This window comes from Geotrypetes seraphini, chromosome 3 (assembly GCF_902459505.1).
Source record: "Geotrypetes seraphini chromosome 3, aGeoSer1.1, whole genome shotgun sequence".
NCBI classification, from domain to species: Eukaryota; Metazoa; Chordata; class Amphibia; order Gymnophiona; family Dermophiidae; genus Geotrypetes; species Geotrypetes seraphini.
In genome coordinates, this window is record NC_047086.1 from 65,549,386 (window position 1) to 65,567,876 (window position 18,491).

Consider the following 18,491-nt stretch of genomic DNA (forward strand, 5'->3'; position numbering starts at 1 on the left):
AAGCATATCAGCAACATCAATAACAAAACTCAGCAAAACATTGGTATGGCATGAAATGATTGAAAAACCAGAACACTAAAAGATGTTCTAAAGCATTATGTCGTACTGTACTGGAAAGAAAAATAATCTGTCATTTTCTTCTGGGCTGCATTTTGATACTGTATCACAGGCATGCCACGTGCCTTGTAGGCGGAGCCTGCATGTCCGTTATAGCGGAACAAAACAAAAGCGGCTCTGGGGACCAAATTGTTTGTCCATTATATGCGAAATTCCGTTATATGCGAGTCCACTATATGCGGTGCTTTTCTGCATGTTTGTAAAGGCGCACGGCCGGGACCAGCGGACCTCGTCTGCTATTGATGATATTCCGTTATAAGCAACCCCGTTATAATGAGATTATACTGTACTGTAATTGGGATCAACAGTAAAATAACATCTTAACAGTAGCCCACATTGATCGCCCCCCCCCCTTCCATCAGTGCTTTATAAATTGTTAAATTTAAATAAAATTGTCTATTTCTCCTTCATGTTTACTTTCCATTTCTCAGTATTAGGAAATGATTAATTTGAGGGTGTCCTATTCTTAGGGCTCATCATGTTTACCTCATAGAGACATTTACATTTTGCGAGAGACTTGAGTTATAACTCTTTATTGTCACAGTGTCATTTGGTTAAAGATCTTCTGTTTGGAATGTTGTGATCTTATTTTAGTGCATATAAAATAATAATGAGATATTACTGTACCAGTTTTTGTCTTCCATTTTTAGAGCAATAACCTTGGAAATGACCTGAAAGACCTTGTAGACAAATACCAACATTACACAGATATATCTTCTGGACTACTGTCGGGGCTGCAGGCTTCAGAGGTGGCTGTGAATAAGCAGCTATCAGAGCCCGTTGCCGTGGACCCCAAAAACCTCCAGCGACAACTAGAAGAAACCAAGGTAAAAAAGAAAAAGACAATCTGGAAAAATTGGCCTGAGTATAAAGATGAACTTTTCTATAAGGCATGTAACAGTTTCTTTTAAATATTAGCTATCAACAGTCTACTCTCTTCCGGAGAAAAGGAGGCAGCAATCACTGACAATACAAAAGAATGTAGAAAACAGGTAGAGAAAAAGGCCTCAGTTAAAGCCCCAAAGGCCTGGGGAATGCTACTATTCTCATCACAAGCCAAGTAGACAGTCCCGTAACAGTCATAGGCCTGATCTGAAGAAAAATCTCTCCTCTTAGTCCCTTCACTAAGAATCATTTATTCAAGGAGGGACTCGATCTTTTCTGTCACGGCCCCTCAAATCTGGAATTTGCTCCCAATCAATAGAAGGGAAGAAAAATTACTTAGTAAGTTTAAAAGTCTCCTGAAAAGCTGGCTTTTTAAGATCGCCTTTAACTGAGTTATTTGAATTCTATATAATCAGGATACTCTTTAGCGGGTTAAGTGAAAATTGAGCGGGTAACCTTTTCCCATCCTATTGTTTCATTACCTGTGCCCTTTTTATTTGTTTACAAATTGTATTTAATCCTTTCCCCCCCACCCATTTATTTTTGGTTGGTCAAAAGTTGTATTAACCGTTTGGTTTAATTAATGTGCTTTTTTTTTTACCCCGATTTTATCGTTATTTGTAAATCGCATTGGATTATGATTTTGCGATCAAATCAAATTTTTTAATAAACTTGAAACTTGATAAAAAAAAAACTCCACCCGTTACACTCATAAATTCATATTGCATTGTGTTATATGGAGTATCTCCTCACCACTTCCAGGAATTGCAGAGTCTTATTTAAAGCGTAAACAAGTCCCACACACAGCATCAAAAAACAACACAGTAAAAGCTGAAAAAAACTGCTACCTATCTTATGTTTTCCTTCCTTCAGCTGCATATAGCGACAACCACACTTCAAGCCCCTATGGGATAATCCCGTTTCGCAAAGCGCATCCTCAGGGGAAAAATTCCCAGTTGCTCAAATCACAGTTGCTCTGCATACGACAAAAAAATGAAACGTGCATTATACAGTTTCTTTTAAGTCATATCTGTGAACTCATGCCATTTTGCAACGTATGACCCATCCAACCCTGGCAATTATGAGCATAAAGCAAAGAATTTCAAGTTTAGTTCAGAATTAATATGCCATTCCTGAAAAAGTGACTTCCTTTCATTTACACAGATAGGCAGGATTTAGTGATGGGCAAATATTCAGGCAGTCCTTGAGCTGCCAGAGTAACTGGTTATCATTACGTGAATTCAGCTGAGTTTAAATGGCTAGGTTTCCAGCCAAACGTACTTCTAAATCTTGTTAGTCAGATTTAGGATATCTTTGAGGCTCGGTGCTGAAAGTCAGTGCTGACCAGCTGAATCTTCTTCAAAAAAACCAAAACCAAAAACTAACAATTCAAATGAAGGATCCCTCCTGGTACATCATAATTAGTGTCTCTTACTAGCATTTTCGTCAGAGCAATGAGTGATGCTGAACCAGCAGAAAGTAAGAGCATCTTCCCACTCGCTCCACTGTGGGCCTCTAGAGTGAAGTTTAAGCTTTCAGAGTATGGTGGGGTGATTTATCCCCTCTTTTACAAAGCCATGCTAGCAGCTGCCGCGTGCAACAGCCCTGAAGCCCTTTAAATCTCTGTGGGCTTCGGGGCCGTTACCGCAGCAGCCCACTCTAAACGGCTTCATAAAAGAGGCCTGTAAGGATTGTTAGTGGCCCCCACAATGTATGGTTGGTGGGGTCACTTGAGAGGCGCCCTTACACACGCCAGGTCCCAGGTTCAGTTCCCTCACTGAAGATTCACCAGGAAGTAGAATCAAAAAGGCACAGCCAGAGGTGATTGCATAAAGAATCTATATATATAAAATCGGAGGTATGTATGTGTGTATATATGTATGTGTATGTGTGTGTATGTGTATGTGCCGCGATCACGCAAAAATGGCTTGACCGATTTGAACGAAACTTGGTATGCAGATCCCTCACTACCTGGGGTGATATGTTCTGGGGGTCTCGCGGCCCTCCTGCACACGTGGGCGGAGCTACAAACAGAAAATCGTATTTCACCCATTCAAGTCAATGGAAAAAATGTAAAAAGCTGCCATTCTCACAGTAATTCAAAACCGGCTTGACCGCTTTGAACGAAACTTGGTATGCCGATCCCTCACTACCTGGGGTGATATGTTCTGGGGGTCTCGCGGCCCACCTGCACACGTGGACGGAGCTACAAATAGAAAATCGGATTTCACCCATTCATGTCAATGGAAAAATTGTAAAAAGCTGCCATTCTCACAGTAATTCCAACTACCTGGGGTGCTATGTTCTGGGGGTCTCGCGGCCCACCTGCACACGTGGGCGGAGCTACAAACATAACATCAGATTTCACCCATTCATGTCAATGGAAAAAATGTAAAAAAAACAGCCATTCTCACAGTAATTCAAAAACGGCTTGACCGATTAGAACGAAACTTGGTATGCTGATCCCTCACTACCTGGGGTGATATGTTCTGGGTGTCTCGCGGCCCACCTGCACACGTGGGCGGTGCTACAAACATAAAATCAGATTTCACCCATTCATGTCAATGGAAAATATGTAAAAAGCTGCCATTCTCACAGTAATTCCAACTACCTGGGGTGATATGTTCTGGGGGTCTCGCGGCCCACCTGCACACGTGGGCGGTGCTACAAACATAAAATCAGATTTCACCCATTCATGTCAATGGAAAAAATGTAAAAAGCTGCCATTCTCACAGTAATTCAAAAACGACTTGCCCGATTTGAACGTAACTTGGTATGCAGATCCCTCACTACCTGGGGTGATATGTTCTGGGGGTCTCGCGGCCCACCTGCACACATGGGCGGAGCTACAAACAGAAAATCTTATTCATGTCAATGGAAAAAATGTAAAAACCTGCCATTCTCACTGTAATTCCAACTATAAAACACTTTCTATGACACTATAACCACTAGGGACATTGTTTCTATTCTACCACGGACACCATACATATAGAGTTTGTATGTTCTAACTGTGTTTGTAACTGTTTCCTTCATGCACCCCAGTTCATAATGTTATTACATTACATGAGTACTCACATTTCCTGAACTAGGAACACAGGTTCCATTCTGAACTGGGAACAAACTGCATGGAGTTTCTTTTCAACCTGAGTTTCCACATATTGAGTTGTTTAAATCAATACTGAAACTTTTGGATGCCACTTATTCCAACAGATCTTCCTTTTCAGTTTAAGAGATTGCAAATTCCAGTGAGACTTGCATTCTCTATCACAATCAACAAATCACAGGGACAGACTATTACATACTGTGGAGTGGATTTAAGATCCCCCTGTTTTTCCCATGGACAACTCTATGTTGCTTGATCAAGGGTGGGTTCACCCAAGAATTTATATGTTCTTGCTCCTGGAGGTGAAACTAAAATTGTTGTTTATAATCAAGTTTTGTGTTAGTTGTATTGTATTCATTTTGTCAAATATTTCACATTATAATTTGATTATTGTACTTTTTATAAAGCTGTAAAAAAATAATTTCATTCACCACTATAAAGTATCTTTATTTCAATCCATTTACTGTGTTATTGCTATAATTAAATACCCGTGCAACGCAGGGTCATCAGCTAGTATATTATAGAAATAGGCTTACAGAAAAGCAATATTTATAAGCATTACAATTAATGAGAGAGCAACGCAGTTTCCCTGCCTTACAGAGTTCAGAGGAAAAGAGAGACATAGAAGCCTGAAGTTCCAGGGAAAGGCAGAGAGAGAGAAAAGGGGGATGGGGTGATGGTCCATGCTTCGTGTTCCATAGATAAAGAGAAGGATAGACAGAGAAAGAGAGAGCTCAAGAGAAACAAGAGAGGACCAGAGTGCCAAGAGCCAAGAGAGAGGGGTGATGCTGCGAGGGGGCTTTTATAGTTTGGAATCTTATTCTGAATATAGAAAACTATTGAGCTTCAATAGAAGTTAAATCTCCCCCCTCCTTCGTAGACAGGAGAAAAATAGGCTGTAGTCATATATGTATTTCCAGTCTGTCTCTGACAATAGTTTCTGATTAACTTTTTAGTTATCTGTGCACGTGGACCCATTGTCCTAAGCACCCTCTTAATCAGACATTAACACCTTTTAGCTAATCATGATTCAATCAGGGCTACTTAAAACCGTCTTTTTGGGTTATATGAAACAGTCTACCTACACTCAGGGTCCATCTGCATCCACATGCCAAAGTCAGATTGATATAATTTCCCATAGGCCTTTGCTGACATTAATTATGCCAACAGAAAATGCTGAATGCTAGCAATAGCTATGCTGACAAGGCCCTTAGTGTGTGTGTGGCAATATTTAAGGAGGGTGATAACAGAAATGTGGAGAAGGACATAAGAACATAAGAGTTGTCATACTGTGACAGACCGAAGGTTCATCAGGCCCAATATCCTGTTTCCTAGAGTGGCCAATACAGATCACAAGTACCTGGCAGTATCCCAAAGAGTAAAACAGATTAGAAATAAGTAGTAGATTTTCCTAAGTCCATCTTAATAATGGCGTATGGATTTTTCTTTTAAGAAAATTATCCAAATCTTGTTTAAACCTTGCTAAGCTAACTGCTTTCATCACGTTCTCCAGAAATAAATTCCAGAATTTAATTACATGTTGAGTGAAAAAAATATTTTCTCTGGTTTGTTTTAAATATGCTACTTATTATCTTTGTTGTATGTCCCCTAGTCCTAGTATTCTTGGAATGAGTAAACAAGCGATTCACATCTACCCATTCCTCGCCACTCAGTATTTTATAGACCTCTATCATATATCCCTTGAGCTTTCTCTTCTCCAGGCTGAAGAGCCCCTAGCTGCTTTAGCCTTTACTCATAGGGAAGTTGGCCTATCCCCTTTATGATTTTCGTTGCCCTTCTCTGTACCTTTTCTAATGCCATGTTATCTTGTTTGAGATTTGGTGACCAGAATTGCACACAGTTTTTATTTAAAAACAAAACATATTTGAGGTTCAGATGCATCACGGAGTGATATAAGGGCGATATAATATTCTCATCTTTATTTCTCGTTCCTTTCCTGATAATTCCTATCATTCTATTTGCTTTCTTAGCTGCTGCCACACTTTGAGCTGATGTATGCCCAACAATGGCACCTTAATCCTTTTCCTGGGTGGTAACTCACATAGCTATAGTTTGGGTTCCTCTTTCCCACTTGCATCACTTTACACTTGCTCAAATTGAACGTTGTCTGCCATTTTGATTCCCAGGTCTCGCAAGGTCCTCTTGCAGTTTTTCACAGTCCTCTTGCAACTTAACACCTTTGAACAACTTTGTGTCATCAACAAATTGAATTATCTCACTAGTTATTCCCCTCATTTGGTCATTGAAGCAGCGGTCCTTCTAAGTTGCACGGCTGTGCTCCTTTTAGCATGAGGCTGCGCAGCTGTTCAGCTCCACTGCAGAACTGGTGGGGTCGGGACCAACACCTTCTGCCGCCACTGCTGCGGCTGCTTTCCCAAAGCAGCCGCGGCGGCGGCAAACTGAAACAGACCAGCAGCAGGACCTTCCTGTACAGACCCACGGCTGCCGGCTTGCCCTCTCCGATGTCACTTCTTCTTTCAGGGCAGAGCTAGCAGCCACGGATATGTACAGGAAGGTCCAGCAGCAGGTTTGCTTCAGTTTTCTGCTGCTGCTGCTTCATATTTCTAATTCATAATTTGTTTATACAGTATCTTATGTTTCATAAATCAAGGACAATTTTTGTTGTTTATCTGCAGTCACATCACTTTCTTTTCCAGAGATAAATAAAAATAAGATTTGACATCGATCTTTGAACATTTCCTAAGAAAGAACTGAATATTTCATGGGGTGTCCTAATTTTTTCACATGACTGTATGTGCATACATAAGATTTTTTGTGGTAAATATATGCCTTCCAATAGTAGAATCGTGCTTTGTGATTATAATCTGGCAAAGTTTGAACATAAGAATTGCCGCTGCTGAGTCAGACCAGTGGTCCATCGTGCCCAGCAGTCCGCTCACGCGGCGGCCCTTAGGTCAAAGACCAGTGCCCTAACTGAAATTAGCCTTACCTGCGTATGTTCCGGTCCAGCAGGAACTTGTCTAACTTTGTCTTGAATCCCTGGAGGGTGTTTTCGCCTATAACAGACTCCGGAAGAGCGTTCCAGTTTTCTACCACTTTCTGGTTGAAGAAGAACTTCCTTATGTTTGTACGGAATCTATCCCCTTTCAATTTTAGAGAGTGCCCTCTCATTCTCTCAACCTTGGAGAGGGTGAACAACCTGTCTTTATCTGCTAAATCTATTCCCTTCATTATCTTGAATGTTTCAATCATGTCCCCTCTCAGTCTCCTCTTTTCAAGGGAGAAGAGGCCCAGTTTCTCTAGTCTCTCACTGTACAGCAACTTCTCCAGCCCCTTAACCATTTTAGTCGCTCTTCTCTGGACCCTTTCGAGTAGTACTATGTCCTTCATGTATGGTGACCAGTGCTGGACGCATTATTCCAGGTGAGGGTGTACCATGCCTAGTGAATTGTAACATCATTCCTATTACATCTTATTTTTGCCCTCAACTTAAATGGGTTCTTCTTCCATGGTGAAATCAATCTCTCTGCTGAGCCCTTTGGGTTAGACCAGTGGTGGGCAACGAGGGCCGGAATCCAGTCAGGTTTTCAGGATTTCCCCAATGAATATGCTTGAGATCTATTTGCATGCACTGCCTTCATTGCATATTCATTGGGGAAATCCTAAAAACCCGACTGGATTCCGGCCCTCGTTGCCCACCCCTGGGTTAGACAGTTGAGATGTGATTTTGATTAATATTTCAATTAATCTATTATGTGGTCTAAGAGAGCCTCGAGAAGCAAATGTGTTAATTTGAGTCTATTTTTTTATCTTACCTTTTTCATTATTGTGTCAACTCCCATTATATGTAAACATGTTTTTCTTCAAAACATTGAAAGCATATGTTTTTGTAAGTCAATGTTCTCAGTCCAGGGTCCAATACTTTGGAATGTCCTCCCTTTAATTTTGTGTCAAACTAAGATGCTCCTGCATTTTAGGACAGGGTTAAAAACTCTGCAGTTTGAACGTTCATTTGACTCTAGTATTAAGACTACCTTATTTTTTGATTTTTGTTTTTGTATGTATTTTGGCTGTATGTTTTAATGTATTGTGTATGTTATTTTGTTACCTGCCTAGATTTGTAGATAGGTGGGTTATAAATAATTTTAAATAAGTGCAATAACAGATTTATAACTATGAGTTTCTAATTTTATAGATTCTTCAGGGACAGATTTCAAACCACCAGATTTGTGTTGAGAAACTTAAAAAGGCTTCGGAAGTGCTACTGGATACAAGGGGAGGTTTGCTGCCAAATAAAGATGAAATCCAGAAAACGCTAAGTAAGATACAATCTCATCTTTTTATAATCTAAGGCGGGGCTGCCCAAGTCCGGTCCTCGAGATCTAGTGGCAGGCCAGGTTTTCAAGATATCTACAATGAATATCCATGAGAGAGATTTGCCTGCACTGCCTTCTTGGTATGCAAATCTCTAGTGTTAGTTGAATATTAATGATACCATAATTGGTCCAAAAGCACTAATTTTGATTATTATCAGAAGATTAATTTATTGAAAGGAAACCATTCCTCTATTCATCATTTTTCATGTACTTCAAATGTCACGATAAAAGTATTCAAAATATATTAAACAGAAGTTTTAATATATTTCCTAAAAAGATAGATTTCAATAATTTCATAAATCTAAGGTAGGAAGGTTCTGTTCTTAAAGCTGGAAGGAAAGAATTCTACCATTTGACTGCTTAGACTGATAGAAAATTCTTAAAATGTATTTAATTTGGGGTGGAAAAAGAAGCAGTCAGTACGTACAGTATATTCAACGCTATCACTTTTGTGGTAGTGATGCTGAATATATGGAAGGTATTTAAAAGCCACAGACCATGGGGTTTAAATATGGACCTGATAAATTTCAGGGTAAATATTCAGTCAGTGGTGGTCAGCTTTTTTTTTTTTTTTTTTTTTGGGTGGGGGGGAGTTATACCCAGATATTTAATGCTAGGCCATGTCCAGGCACTGTCATTGAATATCCAGATTTGTGTGGCTGGCTATCCCTTATTTGGCTAAATGCAGGATTCAGCAGTGGAGTGCCTAAATGAAACTGGACAATGACAGGTCTTGAGTTTTATGCAGTTCGATTTGTCTGGGTAACTTAGGCAGTTAAGTGCTGAACATTGGCACTTAACTACATTAAGTGCTGAATTTGCCCACAGACTATCCTCAATATTGCTATTTACAGCTTTTAGCAGTTAGATCCAGATTCTGTAAACAGCGCCTAACTCGGCAGGTACCTAGGAAAACAGCGCCTACTGCATGTCAATCAAAGTAAGGCGCCATTTGTAGAATCGCACCTACCGGTGCCTAAATCACCTAGTTGGCATTAACCAGTTATGTGCTATTCTCACATGGGAGACATAGCAGGTCAGTGAGCCTCTTCTTTACTTTGGGCCCTCCGTAGGGTCTTAGTTTGCCTATAAGTTGATCCTGCCTTGTTTGCAAAACAGGTCTCCTGCTGTTCCAATATTAGCACAGTAGCATATAAGTTAAAGAATGTTCCCTAGAAGATCATTTCTAAAGTCAGAAACCTTTGTATAAAATGTGAAGGAGGTGTTTTCTCAGGATGGAGATATAGTTGTTTTATTTGCCAGCAGTGTGCTCTGGAGCAGTGTGCCATTGCCTTTTGAGATTGGAACTGGGAGGTCCTTGAACTAAGGTGCGGTCTGTTTTATCTCCAGATGATATTGTAGGAAGGTACGACAGCTTATCCAAGTCAGTGAATGATCGCAGCGAAAAACTTCAGATGACCCTGACTCGCTCTCTAAGTGTACAGGATGGCTTGAATGAAATGCTGGACTGGATCGGGGATGTTGAAAGAAAACTGAAAGAAGAGAATCAAGTCCCTCTGAATTCAACTGCTCTTCAGGATATCATTAGTAAAAGTATTGTAAGTAGCCTCTGCTTTGTTTGCTTATAGACACCTTTTACAGAACTTTAGAGTCGACAATATCAGTGTTGTATTTTGATACTTTGACTATGTTAGGATGTGCTGAGTTCTAGCTAAAAGCCAAAGAGTCTTATAAACCTGGTAAAAAAACAGTGCTGGCTCTAGGGACTGTGGCACCCTGAGATAATTTTCAGTTTGGCGCCCTGGGCCTGCATTTGATTTGGTGCTGACACGCCTCCCCTCCCATCAGTGCATACCACCCCCCTCTTCCTTCAGGCCATCCTCCTCCTGGGATGCCTTTAAATGCTGTTGTGCCATCATAAGAACTGGTATTGTTTCCCCTAATGCTATCTGCATCAGTTCTGGTATCTTTCCTCTGCTGCACCCCTATGGAACCTGGAAGATAGGTCAAAGTGGGTGAGATGCCACAGAGGGAAGATGCTAGAGCTGGTGTGAGTAGAGTTAGAAGAAACGCTGACGGTGCTTGGGAGGAGATAAGCACCAGCATTTGGGGGGGGGGGGGGTGACTGAGAGAGAGGGGAGTTGCCAGACTCAAGGATGGAGGTTTGGGTTGCTACAGAGAAGCAGGTGAGGCAGGCTTTTGGCACACTGAATTAGTGCCTCACCTGTTCCATGCCTTGAGCCAGTCCTGTAAATAATTAAATGCATACCTTTTGTGGCGGGGTTGTGGGTGCCCGAGGACAGACCATGGCTTTCATCACTCGCTGTTGGTCTTGCGCCTCCCTAGGAATGTCAGTGGTACTAGGGCTCCTGAAGCCAGTACATAAAAGTTCTCCAGTCTTCTCAGTGTCAAAGAAAAAAATTCTTTATTGTGTTTCAAAACCCTCATCCTTGGGCAGAGGCTTCACAAATCATAATTAGCACAGTTTCCAACAACAGTCAGAGAGACTTGCAAAAAAGGCAAAACAATAATTTCCACCATTCAGTGATAATACAGTTTCAATCAGAATAGTAACCCCTAGGTTAATTGGGCTGCCTTGATCAGCGCAATTCCAGCAGTCCTATGCCTTTTCTCCCAGTGGGGGTGGGGAGGCAAGCCCTGCCTTCTGGGGTCGTACCCTGCCTCTCCTTTTGTCCCTCTACTATTTATAAGGGGTTTTACATTTTCCTTCTCTTCCTCCTGGCACAGGCCAAAACTTAGCACACTAGAAAATTCTTTACAGCATTCCTGCCCACCCTGGGCTATAGCACTACTGGCCAGTTTAATTAGTACCAGAGTGCAGGGGACATTCCCTTCCAAATACTTTGTTGGTTCAATGGCCTCCCAAATCCCCATAGAAGTGCTTTAAGTAACCTAGAACAAGGACACCTTTCCACCCTTGCTCCTTTTCCTGGCTTTCTTGTTCCTTTCTGATATTAATAATTCTGACATTCTTAGTGTTATTTTAACAATCCAAACTATAAGAACTTACACTACTTAGCCTTACTTCATGAATGAGAATGTAAAGAGTGTAATAATTGCATTCATCAGTTTAACTTAAATCATTGAGCTTGATATGATGAGCCATTGCTGATTTGTTTGCTCAGCAATCCCTTGTTCTTCAGTGGCTTCTTTTTATGTCCATTAGCTCCTTTGTATTGCAGTGTATTGGATTCCCTATGGATTACATTTTAAACATGTTTTGTTTGCATAGCACTCTTTATTCTATACTGGGCTAGGTTTTTAATGTTTAGGTGACCCATTAAGTTTTCAATAAAACACAAAACAATACATTTCACTTCCCATTTTCCATACATCCTTGTCCATTCCATTTTGTTATGTCTCCTGTCTTTGTTGTCATTATGACATTTTGTCAGGCCACTGTGGCAGCCAGCATGAAAAGAACAAAACAATGATGACCTTCCTGGCTGAATACAACTTGCTTAATTTTTTAATTTTTATTAATTAACCTTTAATTTTTTAACATTTACTGGTGCTTATCAGTCTTTTTTGGCAATGACCCCATGATAGCAGCCAAATAAAACTGTGACCCCCAGGTGGTGCAGAATTATGATGCATCTACTGAGAGCCCACCCAGGTCATGACCCCAGATAGGGTTTTGTGACCCCATTTGGGGTCCTGACCCACAATTTAGGAAGTTTTGGCCTGTACTGTGCTCTTTAGGTCAAGTCTTAGCTGTGTTTGGCCTCAGTAATCTACTTATTGTATTTACTGCTTTCTGATTTTTCCTCCTGGAATCCTCAGTGCCGAGATTTCCCATGGACTTGGCTCTACAGTTTATGTGAGCTAACTAGGCAAATGCAAGATGCAGAGAAATTACAAAACAAAATGATGTCCAGATTCTTATCTTTGTATCACTGCACTGTGAAATTCTGATACCTTCCTTTCATATTGGTTTCGGACATATATAGCTATTTTTTTATTTGTTTCAGATGTTGGAGCAAGACATCACAAACCGCCAAAGCAGTATAAATGCTATTAAAGAAAAAATGAATAAATTTATGGAAACAGCAGATCCATCTACTGCATCTTCTTTAGAAGTGAAAATGAATGACTTGTCATCACGTTTTTCTAAAGCCTGCGGCGAACACAAAGCCAAACTTGCAAATATGGAAGACCTAAAGACTAAAGTGGAATTGTTTGAGGCCCTGTCAGAAAAGGTTAACTCCTTCTTAGAACGAAAATCCCAGGATCTAACAGAGACAGATGGTCCTGGAAAGGACGTTACAGAACTATCTCACTACATGCAGGTGCAGTACCTTCCAGCTCTTGATATATTTCTATTCAAATTGGTATTTAGGGAGAGTGTGGTGCAGTGGTTAAAGCTACAGCCTCAGCACCCATGCTGCTCCTTATGACCCTGTGCAAGTTACCTAATCCCCCTATTGTTCCAGGTACATTAGATAGATTGTGAGCCCACTGAAACAGACAGGGAATTCATGTAAATCATTCTGAGCTCCCATGGGAGAACAGTATAGAAAATTAAATAAATAATACTTTATATGTGTACACATGGGTAGAACTTATACTTTTCTGCACAAATAATTTGATGAATTTTTGAATCAAAAGCACATGTGTACTTCCATGTTGAAAATTACCCCAGAAAAACTATGGGCCTGATAGTCAAATGAAGTTGTTAATGAGCAGCTTGTGAATGAGCAACTTTGTTAAATGTATTGTATATGTGGCCCGCTGAGCAAAAAGATGCCACATACTATATTTTTCGGACCACAAGATTCACTTTTTCCACCCCCAAAAAGGTGGTGCATCTTATGGACCAAATATACTACACACACCCCTCCCCCGGTACCTTTTTTAGTGGCGGTGGTCCAGCGCAGTCTCCCGGACGTCTGCCTTGTCTTAGAAGAGCGACGCACTACGCAGGAGCGTGATCTTTGTGCTTCCTGCCTGGTTGTGCCGCAGAGCAGCATTGTGCGTCGCTCTTTTAAGTCAAGGCAGCCGTCCAAGAGACCACGCTGTACCACCGTCACTAACAAAGGTACCGGGGGTGGGGGTGGGGGGGGGTGGGGGCTGCGGGTGGCTTCTGGCGGCTGCAGGCTTCCCAGCACAAGACCACTAGATACACCTATGTGTAGAGGAGGAAAATCCAAGAAGAAAAAAATTCTGAACCAAATCTTTTTTTTCTTGGTTTTTCCTTCTCTACAGGTGGGTGCGTCTTATGGTCCGAAAAATATGGTACCTTACTCTTTGGAAACTTTTCACGCTGTGGGCCACAAATTTTCAAAACTTCTATGAGCTAGAAATATGATTAAATTGCTTGATACTATCTATAAAAGAAATCATCAGAGGGAGGCAGAAAAACGTATTCATAGAGAGAAGATTTTGAGCCACTCTTTAGATAATGTGAGTTTGGGTCTGGCTAGCAAGCCTAAACTAAAGGTATAGCACCAGTCTAGTGATCACATTATGGGCTATATTCAGTAATTGGCACTCAGAAGTTAGCGCCGAAAAAATTGTCACTCAAAGATGAACACCCATTATAAATTGTAAGCTCTTTTAAACAGAGACCATCTGTTACAGTGCTGTGTACCTTTAAGCACTACAGAAATGATAAGTAGTAGTAGCACGAAAGAAGAGTGGGACTTGGGTGTGATTGTATGTGATAATCTTAAGGGGGCCAAACAAGGAAAAGATGACAGTGAAAGCTAGAAGGATGCTAGGGAGCATAAGGAGAAAAATGGCAAGTAGGAAAAAGGAGGCATTGATTCTCCTGTATAAGACTCTGATGAGAAGTCAATTAGAATATTATGTACAATTCTGTAGACCACAACTTCAAAAAGATATAAAAAGAATGGAGTCAGTCAAGAGGAAGGCTACTAAAATGGTGTGTGGTCTTCGTCTTAAGGTGTATGGGACCACTTAAAGATCTCAGTCTGTATACTTTGGAGGAAAGGTGGGAGAGGGGAGGTATGATAGAGATGTTTAAATATCTGCATGGCATAAATGCACATGAGGCGAGTCTCTTTCATTTGAAAGGAAGCTCTGGAATGAGAGGGCATAGGATGAAGTCGAGAGGTGATAAGCTCAGGAGTAATCTAAGAAAATACTTTTTTACAGAAAGGGTGGTAAATGCATGGAATAGGCTCCTGGAAGAGGTGGTGGAGACAAAGACTGTCAGAATTTAAGAAAGTGTGGGACAGGCACATGGAATCTTTTAGGGAGAGGAGGAGATAGTGGATGCTGTGGATGGGCAGACTAGATGGGCCATTTGGCCTTTATCTGCCAACATATTTCTAAGTAGCACTGAATGCTGATTTTGGTGCCCACGTTTGAGTGTCAGGATTTATGCCTGTGGAAACCAGGTGAAATTTCTTGTGCTCTGTTAGGGCACATATTCCCAGCATTGTGTAACACTGCGTACAAATTTTAGGAATATCCCTGACCTGCTTATGCACCTCCTATGGTCGCGCCCTCTTTTGAGTTGCATGCTATGGAATTTGGGAACTCATTGCTATATAGTACAATAGCATATAGCAGGATGTGCGCACAAATTCAAATTAGTGCCAGTTACCACCCAATTATTAACTCTTAATTGGCTCAGCCATTTTAGTTGGGCGCACAGCTTGGATCAGTGGCCAAATATCGACGCTCAATTTTGGGTGCCATATATGGAATCTGGGGATATATGTATATTCAGTGCCACTGTATCATGGTGACAGGACAAAAGCATGCCGGACAAAGCCGCGGCGACATTAGAGAGCAGACAATTGAGCGCAAGACTCTAGCGAGTTAATTTTCAAGAGCTCCGATGGGAGGGTGTGAGGGGGGACCCCCCCAGTTTACTTAATAGTGTTTGCACTGCCGTTGGGGGGCATGTGGGGGTGCAACCTCCCACATTATACAGAAAACTTAACTTTTCCCCTAAAAAATAGGGAAAAAATTAAGTTTCCTCTATAATGGGGGGTTCCAATCCCCCAACCCCCCCCCAACGGCAGCTCGAACACTATTAAGTAAACTGGGGGGGTCCCCACTCACATCCCCCATTGAAGCTCTTGAAAATTAACTTTTATGGCGGCGCACTGGAGTCTTGCACTCAATTGTCTGTTCTCTAATGTCGGCGCGGCTTTGTCCCGCATGCTTATGACTGTGAACCCTGTATCATACATAGAGCCTTGATCCTAGGGGGCTTCTGGTTTGGAATTTTAGGTATCCAGTGTTTTCTCAGTTCCAGCCTCAGGCCTCCTTCTCCTTGTCCTTCAATTGGCCACTTCTTTTCCTAGCAACACATTAGTCTCCCCTTATCTCAGCCTACTTTTGTAGCAGCTTGTGCCTTTACCTCTATCACTCTTTTCCTCTTCAGCCGACTCTACCATCAAAACTGCAGGAGGATTTCAAACACAACAGCATGCACTTCTTGAATTTCCACAAGAAACAGGAGGCGCCTGCCGTCGTGTTTCAAATCTATCCGCAGTGCTGGTTTCAGAACCGGGTGAGGAAGCAGAGTGCCAGGTGAAATCATGGGACAGTCTAGGAGGACTGATTTTGACTTTTTTTTTTGTTACAGTCAGAAATCCTAACTTCCCCCTTGGAGGTGTTTTATTGGGGTTTTCCATTTACAGTGATACCTTGGTTTACGAGCATGGTCCGTTCCAGGAGCATGCTCGTAAACCAAAATGCTCGTTTATCAAAGCAGAGTTCCCCATAGGATATAATGGAGACTCGGACAATTCGTTGCTACTGCTGCCAGCAACCGACATAAACATAACAGAACTGGGGCACTAGGGCTCTTTCGACAGCCAACCAACCTCACTGGGGCCTTGCATCTTTAATTTCTTTTTCGTTCAGTGCTTACATTCATGCCGGCTTTCTCCTCCTTCATGCCGCAGTGCTCGTTTTAAGCTGTGGGCAACAGTTCCCATGTTCCCCCCATGGCCGACCCGGAAGCCCTCACTGTGCTGCGGTGCCTACCTTCATGCCGGCTTTCTCCTTCTTGCCGCAGTGCTCGTTCAAAGCGGCAGGCAGCAGTTCCCACGTGCCCCCCACGGCTGACCCGGAAGCCCTCCCTCTGACGTCGCAACATCAGAGGGAACGTCTCAGGGCCAGCCGCAGGAGGCATGCAGGAGCTGCCGCCGCGGCCCAGAGCGAACACAGCAAGGAGGAGGGAGCCGGCAAGAAGGCAATCATCCAGGGGCGGCAGACGGAACAAACGCATTGCCCTCGAGTGGGCCGCATGGAGCAGCAGGTTGGACACCCTAAAAGGCAAAACTGAAGTGAAAGAGCATCAGAAAGCGTGCATTGCAAGCTATGGAGAGGGGGATGCGGGATGTTTTACTTTGGGACATGCTCGTTTAGCGAGTCAAGCTCGGTTTACGAGTCACAAATTTTACAAATGTTTTGCTCGTCTTGCAAAACACTTGTAAACCGCGGTACTCGTAAACCGAGGTTTGACTGTATAACCAAAAATTAGAAATCCTGTTTTATATGTCTAGCATTACTGAATGTACGTATTAATTTCAAAGTTGGCAGTGATGTTTAAATTAATATGATTGCCATGTCAGCTCAATATCAGCCTTATGTGCTTATGTTTTTAGAGGCCTCCACTTTCGCTGACCATCTTATGTGTGTTGCCACTCGTCTGTTTTCTTTTTCCCTGATCTAATTTGTGCTTCTGTGTTACACACAAAGCTGCTCTGGATTTAACTTTTTTGCCTGCCCCCAGCTCACCTTCCAATAGATGCATGTTTTCTTCACATAGTTTATGGTGGTACCAATATTCTGTCTAAGAACTGAGCTGACAGGAACAAAAATTTTCCATTGTGAGAAAAGGACTGAGTTGACATGAGTGAAATTTTCCACGACATACAGATGCACACACACATACGTACTTAAATACTCACAGGGAAGTTGAAATGAGCCATATTCTGCATGCTTTCCTTACTTGTTTGCCTATACTTTATAGCTATTCTAATCTAATCTAATCTTTGGTTTATATACCAGGTCATCTCCCAGTGGAGCTCGACTCGGTTCACATATAATTAAGACTAGAGTACATAGCAGAAAACATAGGAGAAGGAAGAACTAATTAAAAACTAAAGTACATAAGAAAAATAACTATAATATTATCATTTCATTGAGGCTGTAGTTAAGCCATTTAAAAATTGCGAGAACAACAAAGTTTTCAGGAATTTACGAAATAATTGCAGCTGTCCTAAAAGCCTAATTTTACTTAGATCTGGATGTTTAGCCCAGCTTAAAAGGGAACACTGCTATAACACTTTCATATTTTATGGTAAGGCATAGCATATTCCACCATGTGTTGTAATTCACCTTAGACATGTCTTGAGTTCCTATACTAAAATATGGAGTCCGGTTAACTCCTATTGCAACACAGGCTGATGACATCATCTAAACCTGGCTCTTACTTTATGGCTCACTCCCAGTGTTCCTGTAGGTGTATGGCTCCGGTGTCCCTCTGTGCTCTGTGTGCATGTTGTGCTGCTACTTTCCTCCTTATAGATAGGCATAGGTCTGCCTGCTGTATTACATTATGTAGATAATATTTTGTGAATCTTTGCATTGGTATGGCATGCATGTTTCTTGCCTTGTTAACATTTATTGTACTTCATCTACTAAACTCAATACAATTTTTTGAATTGAAAAAGGGAACACTGCTCCTCCTGTATGAGTACCACTCTGTTAAAAAAAAAAAAAAAAAGGGGGGGGGGCTGGTGCAGTAGGGGAACTTTTGCACACAGCAGGGAAGAACCCTTCAATGTCTACCAGCTGCCTCTCCCAATACCTCTTACTGATGGTACTATTATATTACACTGCATGCACTACAGGGAATTACATACCAAAAATCAAAATAATGCACTGCAAAATGATACAACGCATCAAACACAATAGTATTTACTGTATTCTGAGCTCTAGCTCCCCAGTCCAGCATCTTCCTGTTGGCCCTGTGAACAGCAATGTTCAGCAGTACTGTAAACAGAAATTCCAAGTTTACTGGCAACCATAAAATAATTTACCTATCAACGTTTTAG

General features: G+C 41.6%; 1 protein-coding gene across 11 annotated transcripts in view; it reads left to right on the forward strand.

Annotated features, from left to right (window-relative positions):
• The window catches only part of DST (dystonin), an 883,569-nt gene that overhangs the window by 528,558 nt on the left and 336,520 nt on the right, over window positions 1-18,491 (forward strand). For all 11 annotated transcript variants that reach the window (XM_033936420.1, XM_033936427.1, XM_033936422.1 and 8 more), the window contains 4 exons: window positions 768-944; window positions 8,283-8,406; window positions 9,814-10,022; window positions 12,417-12,734. In XM_033936420.1, coding sequence (XP_033792311.1) covers window positions 768-944; window positions 8,283-8,406; window positions 9,814-10,022; window positions 12,417-12,734 — 828 coding nt within the window. The remainder of the gene's footprint in view (window positions 1-767; window positions 945-8,282; window positions 8,407-9,813; window positions 10,023-12,416; window positions 12,735-18,491) is intronic.